This window comes from Trypanosoma conorhini, assembly GCF_003719485.1.
Source record: "Trypanosoma conorhini strain 025E chromosome Unknown Tco_14.4_contig_00483, whole genome shotgun sequence".
NCBI classification, from domain to species: Eukaryota; Euglenozoa; class Kinetoplastea; order Trypanosomatida; family Trypanosomatidae; genus Trypanosoma; species Trypanosoma conorhini.
This window is the reverse complement of record NW_021704573.1, coordinates 1-14,626: the sequence shown is the minus strand read 5'-3', so window position 1 is coordinate 14,626 and position 14,626 is coordinate 1. Positions and strand designations below refer to the sequence as shown.

Here is a 14,626-nt window from a genome sequence, read left to right as displayed (position 1 = left end):
GTCGACGACCGGCTGAAATGTCCTCCTGGCTGGAGATCAACGGGNTCCCCCCGGGCGTGGCGACGAAATATTTTAGAGCCGCGTCGTGCGGGAGGGCCCTCGCGCTTGTGGGCGGCGGCGATGCCCCGCGCGAGTGGGACTTGGACGCCGTGCGGTTTGTGAAGTTGTGGGGCGCCGAGGACGCGCTCCCCGACGGGGCCGCGCGGGCGTGAGAGGCGGGCGAAGAAGCCGCCGGGAGCAAACGGAGGGCGGGGCGGTAAGGTTCCGTTGGCGGTTTTTTTTTTTTTTTTTGTTTGCGTGGTCTCTCTCGCTGCGCCCGCAGCGCTTCCCACCGCACCCGCGCCTGACTTTTTTTTTTTTTTTGCTTCTGCCTCTCCTCCTCCTTTCCCCGCCGGGCAGGGCGGGGGCCACATCAACGCAGCGGCGCGATGCCACGCACAACCGCGGCGGCGGCGCGGCCGAAGGAGGCGCAGGCGACGAACGAGCCGGCGGAGGCGAAGGAGGCGAAGGAGGCGCAGGCGAAGGGGCCAGTCATGTCCCGCGCGGCGCGGCGGCGGGCGAAGAAGCCGCCCGTGACTGTGACGTCGGAGATGCGGGAGGCGGCGCGGGAGCGGCGCCGTGAGTTGCGCAGGCACCTCCGCCTGCTGAAGTCCAACGGGGCGCGCCGGAAGCTCGCCGCGGCGCGGGCGAAGAAGCGGGGGCGGGAGACCACCGCCGCGGAGGAGGCGTGCGCCCACCTCGGCGAGGGCGCCAGGCCGCTGAAGAGGCAGAGACGCGAGTAAACGCAGCGGGGGCCGAACAGCGAATGCAGCATACATTCAAGCATCCAATTATTTAATTATAATTATATACGTGTGTGCTTGTATTTATGTTTGAAGTTGCCACGAAGAGTACAAATTAAGCAGCAGCGACACTGCGTGTGTGTTCTTTTTTTTTACTTTTTTGTTGTTGTTTTTTTTTATTTATGCCTGAGGTTTGGCTGTGCGGCACGTGCGGCAACCGCACATGGACGGTGCCTGCTGTGTGATTGTTTTCCATTCCTTTCCTCCTTTCTCCCTTTCTCTCGCTATGCCCCTCCCGCCCCCTGTTTTGGCCCGCCCGCGCAGAGTTTCCTGCGCAACGGGAACAAAATCAGCAGCAGCAGCAGCAGCAGCAACAACAACAACAAAAAAAAACAAGTAGAAAATGAAGCAGCTGCGGCGTGGGCCTTCGCCGCCGTCGTCGCCGTCGCCGCTTCAGCACGTGGTGGAGGTGCCGGAGGAGATGCTGAAGGACAGGACCGCGCGGGAGCGGCGGGCCATCACGCGCGGGTACCTCGCCCAGTGGCGGCTCGAGGAGAAGGAACGGCCCGTCATTGAGCAGGTGGTGCGGCAGAAGATGGCGGAGGGCGCCGCCCAGCCGCCGCACATGCGCGCGCCCGCCCCCCCACGGCGCCCGCCGCCGCCGCAAGTGCGCGACGCCACGGCGGCCCCGCTGCAGGTGCGGCTGCCGAAGGTGCTCGTCCGCTCGCTGCCTTCGCTGCGGGCGGCGAGGTCCCCGCCGTCGCCGGAGTCGTGCCGCAGCGCCACGCCGCCGCCGCCGTCGCCGCCCGTGTCGCCCACCGGCACAACAACAACAACCGCCACGGTGGGCGCGACGACGATGACGCCGGGCCCTGCCCACACCCGCGCGTACTTCCAGCTTGAGGACTTCGACAACGCGGACTTCGAGACCCGCAGCCCGCAGGAGTGGGTGCAGCTCGGCAAGAAGGACGGCGGCACCCCGGCCCGCTCGCGCTACTTTGACAAGCGGAGCAACGAGGTGCAGTGGCTCCCGTGCCGTGTCGTCGCCTACGACGAGGAGCGCGGCTGCTACCAGATTGTCTGGGAGGTGAACAGCTGCAGCAAGTGGACGAAGCGGCTCAACATCATCTTCGACGCGGAGGACGAGGCACTGTGGCACGAGCGCGTGCGGCAGGCGATGGCGTACCGGGCCGAGACCGAGGCCGCGCTGCGGGGGCAGATGTATGTGCAGGCGATGGACGGCAGCCACCTCGCCCCGATGGACCCGGAGCAGATGGACCGCATCCTCGGCCTCGTGGCGAAGCGCTTCCCCCTGACCTCCCTGCACCTCGTGGAGCAGTGCACGCGCGAGGTGGAGGAGCTCTACTACTTCAGCCTGAAACGGGCGCAGCACTGGCGCGAGATGGCGGACCCTGCGGAGCAGCGGCGGGCGGAGTTGTTGGGGCTGCCGCCGCCGCCGCCGTCACTGTTAGCGTCCCTCACGTTTCCGTTGTCTGCGGGCGTTGGTGAGCCGCGGGCGGGTCTGCTGCGCGGCACAATAGACACACCCTCGCCAAACTTCCGCGTGTCACGGGAGTTTATTGCGGAGAACTTGTTCCAAACGCACGCGCTGCTGCATGACACGGTGTACTCCATTCACACCCAGTGGAACGAGTACAAGGGGGAGCTGCTGTGCATCACGCACTGGGACCGTCGCGAGACCCCGCTGGAGCTGCGGAACTTTGAGGAGCTGCAGGCGCACCGGGGCTTCAGCATTTCGGAGAAGCTGCGCAGCGAGTGGAGCATCAACATCCGCTGCACCATTCAAAACAACCTCGACCTGCACTTCAAATTCTACGAGGACAACCTGGAGCGCTACACCGCCAGCCGCATGTGCCGCTTTGTGGGCCTTGTGAACCGCATGATGACGTCGCAGCTGCGCGGGCTGCTGCTCACTTCGCTGCAGGAGTTCGCCGCCTTCATCCATCGCTACCGCGTCGAGCCACGCATGGACGACGCCCCGATGGACGAGCTGCAGGAGGACCTGGAGGAGGCGGAGCACTGGCGCCGCCGCCAGGAGGACTGGGACGCGAAACAGCGCGCGGCCGAGGCGGGGGCGGAGGCGGAGCGAACCCGCAACGCAGGCGGCGGCGCAGGCGGGGGCGGGCGCGGGCGGCAGCGCAAGAGCACCGCCCTGCCCCCCCGAGGAGGAAAAGGAGAAGGAGGTGCCGTTTGTCTGGCGCCTCGGAACGTTCCGCAACCACCTGCGCTACACGAAGCGCGTGGTGGAGATGACGATGCGACCGAAGGGTCTGCGGCCGCTCTTTGTGCTGAACCTCGTAGAGGACGCCGGCCGCGTGGCCTTCGCCCCCTCGCTGGAGGACGTTTCGCGGAAGGTGAAGGCCGTCTTCGAGGGCTGCTTCGAGCACGCAGACAATGTGCACGGGATGGGGGATCAGCTCTTCCCGCTGCTGCCGCTGCAGCCGCTGACGCTGCAGCCGCTCGACGTCTCAGACCCGGCCGTCTGCGAGGCCCGCGCGATGGTGGAGAAGGCGCTGAGCGACAACGTCGAGGCCCCGCTGCAGCTGCAGCAGATGTACCAGACATTTGGGTACGCCCTGCAGCTGGACGCGCAGGCGCTGGTGGCCGAGACGAACGCGCGGCAGTTGTCACTGCAGGACTTCGACTGGACCTTCGAGCGCCTCTCGCGTGACCGGGAGCGCGTCGTGCGGAGGACGCCAAACCATGTAAAGTACGAGATGTTCCTCATTGACTGCAAGGGCATCAAGGCCTCCCTCGTCGCGAGGCTGACGGAGCTGCAAAACGCCCTCATGGAGGCGCTGGCGGAGCGGATGCGGAACACGTGCGCGGCGATGATCGGCGAGTACAACACCATGAGCGCCCGCATGGCGGGGGAGCCGCGGTCGCCGGAGGAGCTGCAGGAGTTCCGCGACTTCCTCGACGGCATCCCGGCCCGGCAGGAGCAGCTCAACGCCACCTTCGAGACCCTCACCGAGGGCTTTGACCTCCTCTTCAAGTACAACTACGAGTTCTCCGCCACCGCCTGCAGCGACTACCGCACGGCCTACGAGTGGCCCCGGCACCTGCAGCAGGAGCTGGAGGACGGCAACTTCCGCAGCAAGGAGTACCGCAACGTCCTCATGCAGGAGCTGCGGGACAACTGCGAGACCCTCACCAACGAGATTGTGCAACTGGGCAACGTGGTGGACGACTTCGCCCACTTTGGCGACGACGCCCGCGCCGACGTCTACCACGAGCAGGGCAAGGCGCTGGAGCAGCGCATCAAGGACTACCAGGGGCAGGTGCAGCTGTACAACAGCCACGAGACGCTGTTTGGGCTGCCGCAGTCCAAGTGGCCGCAGCTGAAGGAGATTCGGACGCAGCTGGAGCCGTACTACATCCTCTGGGAGGTCGTGAGCCTCTTCAACAACGAGAGCGAGCGCTGGCTAAACACGCGCCTCTCGGCGCTGGAGCCGTTGGACGTGGACCGGCAGCTGATGGATTGGTCCAAGAAGATTGCGATCATTGCAAAGAAGATCAAGGAGGCGGAGCCGGTGGGGGTGCTGAAGCGCATCCGCGAGAACATCGCCGCCTTTAAGCCGTACGTCCCGCTGCTTTACGCGCTGCGCAGCAACCTGCAGGGGAGCCACTGGAAGGCCATTTACCAGGCCTGCGGGATGCCGAAGGAGAAGCAGGTGCAGGGCACCGGCGGCGCCGACTCCAACGAGGGGCGGCCCTTCAACGACTTCATCAAACTCGGGATGCTGGACTTTCTGCCGCAGATCGAGAGCATCGCCACGGTGGCGCAGAAGTCCTTTGAGCTGGAGAGCGAGCTCATGGCGATGGAGGTGGAGTGGAAGAAGCTGCTCTTCGACATGGAGCCCTACCAGGACACCCACAAGCTGAAGTCGAACGACATTATGCAGCTGACGCTGGACGAGCACATCTTGAAGACGCAGTCGATGCTCGGGAAGCCGATTGTGCGGCAGGCGCCGGCGCTGCAGGCCCGCGTCTCGCGCTGGGAGGCGCTGCTCGACAAGATCCAGTGCACCGTCGACGAGTGGTTCAAGTGCCAGGGGACATGGGCCTACCTCGAGCCCATCTTCTCCTCCGCCGACATCTCCCGCAGCCTCCCCAAGGAAAAGCAGCTCTTCCTCGCCGTCGACGAGTCCTGGCACAAGATCATGGAGCTGACGCGCATGACGCCGCAAATTCTGACGCGCTGCCAGGACGAGACGCTGCTGCGCGTGCTCACGGAGAACAACAACAACCTCGAAGTCATTCTCAAGAAACTGCAGCAGTTCCTCGAGACGAAGCGCATGGCGTTTCCGCGGTTCTACTTCATCTCCAATGAGGAGCTGCTGCAGATTCTGTCCGACAGCAAGGACCCCTACCTCGTGCAGCCCTACCTCAGCAAGTGCTTCGAGGGCATCAAACGCATCCAGTTCGCCGACGCCCACGACATTCTCGCGATGGAGTCGTCGGAGGGGGAGGTGGTGCAGCTCGTCCGCAAGGTGAACCCCGGCGACCACCAGAACCTCGTCGAGCAGTGGCTGCAGGAGCTGGAGAATGTGATGCGGGACACAATCCTTGACCAGCTGCGACAGGCAACGGGCGACTACGCTACCCGCAAAAAGAGAACCGAGTTTCTCCGCGCCTGGCCTGGGCAGGTCGTGATCGCCATCTGCTCCCTCTACTGGACCATGGAGGCGACCGAGGCGATGAGCACCGAGGGCACCGTGGGGCTCACCACGTATCACGAGAAGTGCGTCGCCCAGCTGGACGACCTCATTGTGCTGGTGCGGGACCGCAACTTGGCGGCGGTGGAGCGGTGCACGCTCGAGGCCCTCGTGGTGGTGGAGGTTCACGGCAAAGACATCATTGCGCAGCTCTCCGAGAAGGGCGTGGACTCCCCCAAGAGTTTTGACTGGCTGGCCCAGCTGCGCTACTACTGGGAGGAGGACCACCTGCACGTGCACCAGATCAACGCCTCGCTGCGCTACGGATATGAGTACCTGGGCAACACCGGCCGCCTCGTCATCACCCCGCTCACGGACCGCTGCTACCGCACGCTGATTGGCGCGCTGCACCTCAACTACGGCGGGGCGCCGGAGGGGCCCGCGGGGACGGGGAAGACGGAGACCACGAAGGACCTCGCCAAGGCCCTTGGCAAGTACTGCGTCGTGTACAACTGCTCCGACCAGATCACAGCGAAGGACATGGCGAAGCTGTTCAAGGGGCTATCGCAGTCTGGTTCCTGGGGCTGCTTTGACGAGTTTAACCGAATTGAGATCCAGGTTCTCTCTGTGATTGCGCAGCAGGTGGCGGTTATCCAGGAGGCCATCATTCAAAAGCGCGGCGAGTTTATCTTTGACGGGGCGCAGATCCGCCTGGATTCGGGATGCGCCATCTTCATCACGATGAACCCCGGCTACGCCGGACGTGCGGAGCTGCCAGACAACCTCAAGGCCCTCTTCCGGCCCGTGGCGATGATGGTGCCGAACTACGCCATGATTGGCGAGATTCAGCTCTACTCGTACGGTTTTCTGCACGGCAAGGCGCTGGCGGCGAAGATTGTCGCCACCTACCGTCTCTGCTCCGAGCAGTTGTCGTCGCAGGACCACTACGACTACGGCATGCGTGCGGTGAAGGCCGTGCTGACGGCGGCGGGGGGACTCAAGCGGAGGTACCCGGACGAGGACGAGATGGTGCTGATGCTGCGCTCCATTCAAGACGTCAACCTTCCAAAGTTCCTGACGCAGGACGTGGGACTCTTCAAGGGGATTGTTTCCGACCTCTTCCCCGGCGTGCAGCTCCCGGAGCCGGACTACGTGCACATGCACAACAGCCTCGTGAAGGTGTGCGAGGCCCGCAACCTGCAGCTCACCGAGTACTTTGAGATTAAGGTCCGCCAGACCTACGAGATGATTGTGGTGCGCCACGGCATGATGCTGGTGGGGTTTTCCTTTGGCGCCAAGACGAAGGTGCTGCAGTGCCTTTCCGAGGCGCTTGGGCTGATGGAGGCCTTTGGGAAGGAACGGCGCACGCGCCTCATCACGATGAACCCAAAGTCGGTGACGATGCCGCAGCTGTACGGCAAAGTGGACCCCTCCGGGGAGTGGACCGACGGTATTTTGCCGCACAACTTTAGACGCGCCGCGCAGGACACCTCCAAGGACCGCAAGTGGCTCGTGCTCGACGGCCCCGTCGACGCGGTCTGGATTGAGAACATGAACACCGTCCTGGACGACAACAAGAAGCTGTGCCTCCAGAACGGCGACATTATTCCCATGTCGAAGGAGATGAACCTCATCTTCGAGGTGCAGGACCTGGCATACGCCTCCCCCGCCACGGTGTCCCGCTGCGGCATGGTGTACGTGGAGCCGGACTCGCTCGGCTGGCGCTGCCTGATAGACTCGTACTTCAACACGCTGCCGGAGGCGCTCCGCCTGGAGCCAACCCTCATGGGAGCGCTGCGCTCCCTCGTGGATGTCTTTCTGCCGCCCATGCTGGAGGTGGCGCGCAAGCACGTCAAGTCCGTCATCCCGCAGGGTTCCCTGGTGGCCGTCTCCGGGTTTATCAAGTTTTTCGCCGCGCTTTCCAGCGAGCTGGACGTGGACGAGGACGCGCCCGCCGCCGACACCCACGCCGAGGCGCGGACGCTGCTCATGAAGGTGGAGGGCTGGTTCCTCTTCTCGCTCGTGTGGTCCGTCGGGGGGTGCCTCTTTACGAAGGACCGGGCCACCTTCAACGCCGCGCTGCACGCGGAGGTGGTCACGGCGGCGGCGGCGGGCGCGTACAAGTTCACGCTCCCGCTCCCCGACGGCAGGCACTCCTTCTTCGACGTCCGCCTGGAGACCGCGGGGGAGGTCCGCCTCACGCCGTGGTCCGACTACGTGCCGGAGTTTGCGATTGGCGAGGGCGCAGAGTACCAGGACGTCATCGTCCCCACCAGCGCGCAGGTGCGCTACACATACCTGACGATGCTGATGATTGGCGCCATGCGCCCCATCCTGCTTGTGGGCGACACCGGCACCGGGAAGACGATCATGATGAAGTCGCTGCTGAAGGGGCTTCCCGAGGACGTGTACTCCAACAACATGATCCAGTTCTCCGCCCAGACGACGGCGGGGCAGCTGCAGCGGCTCATCGACGGCAGCCTGGAGAAGCGGCGCAAGTGCGTCTACGGCCCCCCCATCAACAAGAAGATGATGATCTTCGTGGACGACACGAACCTGCCGCAGCTGGAGGAGTACGGCGCCCAGCCGCCCATCGAGCTGCTGCGCCAGTACCTGGACCACGGCGGGTGGTACAACCACACCAAGGACAGCATCGACTTCCACCGCCTGGTGGACATTCTCCTCCTCTGCGCCATGGGTCCCGCCGGCGGCGGGAGGAACCACGTGACGCAGCGCTTCACCCGCCACTTCAACTCCATCGCCGTCCCCGCCTTTGATGAGGCGACGCTGCGCAAGATATTTGGCACCCTCTCCGACTGGATTCTGAGCAAAGGCTTCCCCACCTCGCTGCGCAGCATGAGTGCCGCGCTGGTGGGGGCCACGATTGACCTCTACGAGACGCTCGTGGAGAACCTGAAGCCGTCCCCGGAGAAGTCCCACTACACCTTCAACCTGCGGGACGTGAGCAAAGTGTTTCAGGGCATTGATATGGCCAACCCGGCGAAGATTGTGGACGACCGCAAGTTGTCGACGCTCTGGATTCACGAGGTCTCGCGTGCCTTCGCCGACCGCTTCATCGACGAGAAGGACACCAGCTGGTTCCTCAGTGAGGCGGGCAAACTGTCGATGAAGCACCTCAAACTCGCGCCGGAAAACCTCCTGGACGTGGAAAACCCCACGCTCTTCTCCACCTTCATGAACGACGAAGGCTACTACGAGGAGCTCCCTAACTTGATGGAGGCCCGAAAGGCGCTGGAGAGCAAGTTGGACGCGTACAACCTGAGCACAAATTCGGGCCAGCTGGACCTCGTCGTCTTCAACTACGTCCTGGTGCACGTCTCACGCATCTGCCGCGTGCTCCGGCAGCCGGGCGGAAATCTTCTGCTCGTTGGCGTCGGCGGCAGTGGGCGGCGCAGCTGCGCCAAGGTTGCCGCTTACCTGCAGGAGTGTGACTACATGACCATCACCCAGACAAAGGACTACGACCACAACAGCTTCCTGGACGACATCAGAGTGTTTCTGCTCCGCACTGGCATGAACGGCTACGCGACCATGTTTGTCTTGGCCGACACCCAGATCTCCTCCGAGAGCTTCCTGGAGGACGTCTGCTGCCTCCTCAACACCGGCGAGGTTCCTGGGATATGGGACGCGAAGCAGGACAAGGAGACCTACGAAAATGCAGTGGCGTCGCTGCGTGAAAAGGGGAAGGAGCTTGGGCGCCCGGACACCGCGGAGGCGCTTCAGGCGCTATTTGTCGAGCGCTGCAAGAAGTTTATGCACATTGCCCTCTGCTTTTCGCCGCTGGGCAGCGCCTTGCGGGAGCGGCTGCGGAAGTTCCCATCCCTGGTGAACTGCAGCACCATCGACTGGTTCCGTGAGTGGCCGGAGGACGGCCTGCGCTCGGTTGCCGCGCGGTTTCTTTCCCGGGTCGAGCTCACCGACCACGAGCGCAGCGCAGCGGAGGACATGTTTGTCGCCTACCAGCAGCAGGTGCGGGACCTCGGGAAGACGTACCTGGCGGAGGTGCGGCAGCACACGTACGTGGCGCCCACCTCCTACCTGGACCTCCTCTCCACCTTCGCGCGCCTGCTGGAGGAGAAGCGGACGGAGCTGACGGCTATGATGCACCGCTACGCCGGCGGCCTGACGCAGCTGAAGAAGACGGAGGACCAGGTGGAGGTGATGCAGCAGGAGCTGGCCCGCATGCGGCCGCAGCTGGCGAAGAAGCAGGCGGAGACGGACGCGCTGATCAAGGAGGTGGAGCTGGAGAGCAAGCTGGCGGAGGAGCAGCGTGCCGTGGTCGCCATTGACGAGGCGGCGGCAAACGAGCAGGCGGCGGCGGCGAAGGAAATTAAGGACGCCTCACAAAAGAAGGTGGATGAGGCGCAGCCGCTGGTGGAGCAGGCGCAGCGTGCCGTGCTCGACCTCGACCCAAAGGCGCTGCAGGAAATCAAGGCCCTCAAGACACCCCCGCAGGGTGTGAAGTACGTGATTGAGGTCCTCTGCACGCTGCTGGGCGGCGTCTACAAACCGAAGCCGGTGCGTGACCCGCTCAGCGGCAGCGTGACCGTCCCGTACTGGGAGCACGCCAAGGTCACCCTGCTCACGGGCGAGTTCAAGAACACGCTGCTGAACGCCTACCCGGTGATTGTAGACACGGCGCCCAACGAGCAAATTGAGGAGGTGAAAAAGAAGATGACTAACGACATGTTTAAGAATGAAAACATCAAAAAAACATCGGTGGCCCTGCTCGGTGTTGCGACCTACATTCGGGCCGTGGTGGAGTACTACAAGCAGAACAAGATCATTAAGCCGTTGCTGGCACAGGCGGCGGCGGCGCAGCAGGCGTACGACACGGCGATGGCGGGGCTGAATAAGAAGAAGGAGGAGCTGCGCGTCATCAACGCGAAGCTGGCGGAGCTCACGAGCCACCTGGAGGCGGTGAAGAAGGACAAACAGGACCTGGAGGAGAAGGTGAATGACACGGATGTCAAGCTGACGCGCGCGAAGAAGCTTATTGAGGGGCTTGGTGGGGAGAAGGTTCGCTTTGGGAAGGAAAGCCAGCGGTTTGAGGAAGAGTTAAAGTACGTGGTGGGAAACGTCCTGATCAGCGCCGGCGTCGTGGCGTACATGGGGCCCTTCCTGCACAAGTACCGCGAGAAGGCGACGCAGGGCTGGCTGGCGATGTGCAGGAGGCACGGCATAAAGGTTTCCGAGGACTACGCCCTGGCGAAGTTTGTCGGGTCGCCCATTGACATCCAGACCTGGCGGCTGCAGCAGCTGCCGTCGGACGGGTTTTCCATCGACAACGCCGTCATCGTCAAAACCTCCCACCGCTGGCCGCTCTTCGTGGATCCGCAGCATCAGGCGAACAACTGGATTCGCAACATGGAGCGGGAAAATGGGCTGGTCGTCACACGGCTCTCGGACCCCGACTGCATTCGGACCATCCGCGGCGCCATCACGGAGGGACTCCCCGTGCTGCTTGAGAACCTCGAGGAGACGATCGACCCGATTCTGGAGAACGTGCTGCTGAAGCGGTTTACAAAGGAGGGCAGCGCCACCGTCGTGCACCTGGGCGAGCCCGTGGAGTGGAACGACAACTTCCGGCTGTACATGACAACAAAACTCCCTCGGCCGCACTACCTGCCGGAGGTGAGCACCAAGGTGACGCTGGTCAACTTCATGATCACGCAGCAGGGCCTGCAGGACCAGCTGCTGCAGCGTGTCATGATGAGCGAGCGGCGGGAGGTGGAGGAGAAGAAGCAGGCCCTCACGCTGGAGGCCGCGGAGAATCAGGCAAACCTGAAGCGAACGGAGGATAAAATCCTCGCAATTCTCTCCTCTGAGGGGAACATCTTGGAGAGCGAAACGGCCATTGAGGAGCTGGACAGCTCCAAGGTGCAGAGCGACCAGATTGCCAAGCGGCAGGAGGAGATTGAGGCCATGGAACGCATAAGCGACCGTACGAGGAGTTTGTTCATTCCGGTGGCTGGCCTTGGCGCCACCCTGTTCTTTTGCGTGACCGAGCTGGCAAACATTGACCCGATGTACCAAAACTCACTGAATGCGTACATCAGCGTCTTCCAGGAGTCGCTGCAGCAGAGCGAGGTCTCGGAGGAGGTAGACACCCGCATAGAAAACATTCGTACCACCTTTCAGAGGTCATTGTACAAGCGGATTTGTCGCTCGCTCTTTGCACGAGATCAGCTGCTGTTTTCCTTTACAATGTGCCTAAAGATCCACGACGTGGATGCCGAGCAGCTGCGTTGGTTGCTAATGGGCGGGTTTGAGTCGGACGATGACGCGCTGTCGCCAAATCCGTTTTCCTCGTGGCTCCCGGAGCACAACTGGAAGTTGGTTTGGCGCGCCAGCACCCAACTCCCGGCGCTGGCGGGCTTTGACAAGACGGTGAAGGAGTACGAGAGCTTCTTCTCCGCCTTCTACGATGCCCCGGACCCGCTGGCGGTGGAGCCGCCGAACGCGCTGGGGGAGAAGTTTGAAGGTCTGCTGCAGCTGATTCTCGTGCGCTGCTTTCGCGCCGACAAGATTGTGCCGGCGGTGACGGACTACGTGCGCGAGTTCCTCGGCGGCTACTTTGTGGAACCCCCTCTCTACGCCCTGGAGGACGTCGTCGACGAGCTCGCCCACGACCCGTCAGTTCCGCTTGTCCTCGTGCTCTCGCCCGGCGCGGACCCTAGCCTGGAGCTGGACCGCCTCGCCGAGCAGCGGGGAATGAGCAGCCGGCTGTACAAGCTGTCGCTTGGGCAGGGGCAGGGCGTCTTTGCGCGGCAGCTGATTGAGGAGGGGATGCGCGGGGGGCACTGGGTGTTCCTGCAGAACTGCCACTTGTACCAAGACTTCATGCCCGAGCTCTCCCGCATCGTAGAGAACTACAGCGACAGCGGCGCCAAGGCCACTTTGAACGGTCAGTACCGCCTGTGGCTCACCTCGCTTCCGAGTGAGACGTTTCCCATCTCCATCCTGCAGAACGGCGTGAAGCTGGTGCAGGAGCCCCCGAAGGGCCTCAAAAACAATCTCATGCAGTCGTACCTGTCAAACCCTGTGGCGGACCCGCAGTTCTTTAATTCCTCGAAGAAGCCCCACATTTGGCGAAAAATGCTCTTTGGGCTTTGCTTTTTCCACGCCGTGGTGCAGGAGCGCCGCCAGTTTGGGCCGCTTGGGTGGAACCGCATGTACGAGTTTAACGACACGGATCGCCGCATCAGCGTGCGGCAGCTCAACATGTTTCTCGACGAAAATGAGGAGGTTCCGTACGACGCCCTGCTGTACCTCACCGGCCAGTGCAATTACGGCGGCCGAGTCACGGACGATTGGGACCGCCGCTGCATAGTGGCAACCCTCTCCCTCTACCTCACGCCGCTGATCCTGGAGGACGACTACGTGTTTTCCCCCGACGCCCCCGACTACTACGCCCCGCCCTTTGGGGAGTACGACACCTACGTGGAGTACATTCGGGGACTGCCGTCCCAGCAGCCTCCCGCCATCTTTGGACTGCACGAGAATGCCGACATCACCAAGGATGAGCGGGAGACGCGGCTTCTCCTCGAGGCCACCCTGCTGACGCAGCCGCGTGAGTCCACGGGTGCGGAGTCGAAACTGGACCCCAAGGCAATGGTCAAGGAGCTGGCAAACCACGTTCTGTCACGGCTACCAAAGCCTTTTGATATCGAGGAGATACAGCGCATGCATCCAATTGATTACTCACAGTCGATGAACACGGTCTTGCTGCAGGAGGCAATACGATACCGGCGTCTGCTGCTTGTCGTACGCCAAACCCTTGCTGACCTGCAGGACGCCATTAGTGGAAAGGTGGTGATGAGCGCGGAACTGGAGGAGGTCTTCAATGCCATGTACGACGGAAAGGTGCCGGATGTCTGGAAGCGTCAGTCGTACCCGTCGCTGAAGCCCTTCGGCTCCTACGTGAGTGACCTGATTGAGCGTCTAGGGTTTCTTCAGAAGTGGTGCGACGAGGGCCCGCCACCCATGTTTTGGATCAGTGGCTTTTTCTTTACACAGTCTTTCTTGACCGGCGTCATGCAGAACTACGCGCGCAAGTGGAAGATCGAAATTGACAAACTCGTCTGGCAGTTTTCCGTGCTCGCGGAGGAGACGTGCACCACTGCCCCCGAGGAAGGGTGCTGCATCGGCGGCTTGTTCCTAGAGGGCGCGGGGTGGGACCCCACCAACGCCGCCATTTGCGAAAGTAGGCCAAAGGAGCTTTTTATAAAATTCCCCCTGCTGCGGCTGCTCCCCTGTCGCCCGCAGGAGCTCCCCGACACCCCGGTGTACCACTGCCCCTGCTACAAGACGACCGACCGCCGCGGCGTGTTGTCCACCACGGGCCACTCCACCAATTTCATTCTAACCGTCGACTTACCGAGGCACCCGGCGGATTCGGAAAACCACTGGGTGCTTCGCGGGGTGGCGCTCTTCACGCAGCTTCCCTTTTAGATGTAATGAATCATGTACTAGGAGACGTTCAGCAGCCGAGAAGAGAGCAACAAACAAAAAAAACAAACACAAAAGCAAAACAATACTTTGCGTTTCTGGACGTCTGTTAGTGATATGTACTGATTACCCCCCATGCATGTGCCTACGCCTGCTTGATGGGATCGCGCCGCCCCTCTGTTCAACCGTTTGCCCGTTATTCGTTTTTTTTTCTCTCTGGGTGTTTTTGCCAATGTGTTGCGTGAAGGAAGGTGCTTCATTCAGGGCCAAACAGTTAGTTAGTTGCGTGGTTCCCCCTTCCCCGACCTCCTCGTCCCCGTGCTTTGCGGCCGCCGCCTCCTGCGTGCGCGAAAAGGTCAAATGTCAGGCTGCGGGCTTCACGGTGCCTCTATCACAATCCCTGTTGCTGCTGCCGTTGCTGTTGCTGGCGCATCTGCGATACCGATGGTGATGATGCCGATGTGTTGGCCCATCGTGGATGCCGGCGGGACCCATCGCTTCCTCCTTTTTTTTCTTCCCTTTGCCACCTTTGCGCCTCTTTTACATCTCCCTTTTTGCCCACTCACGCAGAAAGGAAAAGAGAGACCAAACGCTGCTTGCCGTTGCTGTGCGCCTTGAAGGCTCTGCAGCTACCACCACCAGCAACCACACACACACACACACACACACACACACACACACACACACACACAC

At 62.4% G+C, this 14,626-nt stretch overlaps 3 protein-coding genes across 3 annotated transcripts, besides 4 other annotated features; all 3 read left to right on the top strand.

Annotated features, from left to right (window-relative positions):
- Positions 1-274: 274 nt before the first annotated feature.
- Positions 275-295: a microsatellite.
- A 133-nt stretch (positions 296-428) lies between these two features.
- Tco025E_06822 (uncharacterized protein) lies at positions 429-782 on the top strand (the record flags this gene model as incomplete). Its single annotated transcript, XM_029373690.1, has 1 exon — positions 429-782. The coding sequence occupies one exon, from the start codon at positions 429-431 to the stop codon at positions 780-782; it is 354 nt and encodes a 117-aa protein (XP_029226187.1).
- A 142-nt stretch (positions 783-924) lies between these two features.
- Positions 925-964: a sequence feature (A-rich).
- Positions 965-1,124: 160 nt separating this feature from the next.
- Positions 1,125-1,178: a microsatellite.
- Positions 1,179-1,185: 7 nt separating this feature from the next.
- Positions 1,186-3,474, top strand: Tco025E_06821 (putative dynein heavy chain; the record flags this gene model as incomplete). The annotated part of the gene is made up of 1 exon (XM_029373689.1): positions 1,186-3,474. One exon carries the CDS (start codon positions 1,186-1,188, stop codon positions 3,472-3,474), a length of 2,289 nt encoding a protein of 762 aa, XP_029226186.1.
- Positions 3,475-3,520: 46 nt separating this feature from the next.
- On the top strand, positions 3,521-13,936 carry Tco025E_06820 (dynein heavy chain 7, axonemal; the record flags this gene model as incomplete). The annotated part of the gene is made up of 1 exon (XM_029373688.1): positions 3,521-13,936. One exon carries the CDS (start codon positions 3,521-3,523, stop codon positions 13,934-13,936), a length of 10,416 nt encoding a protein of 3,471 aa, XP_029226185.1.
- A 643-nt stretch (positions 13,937-14,579) lies between these two features.
- Positions 14,580-14,626: a microsatellite.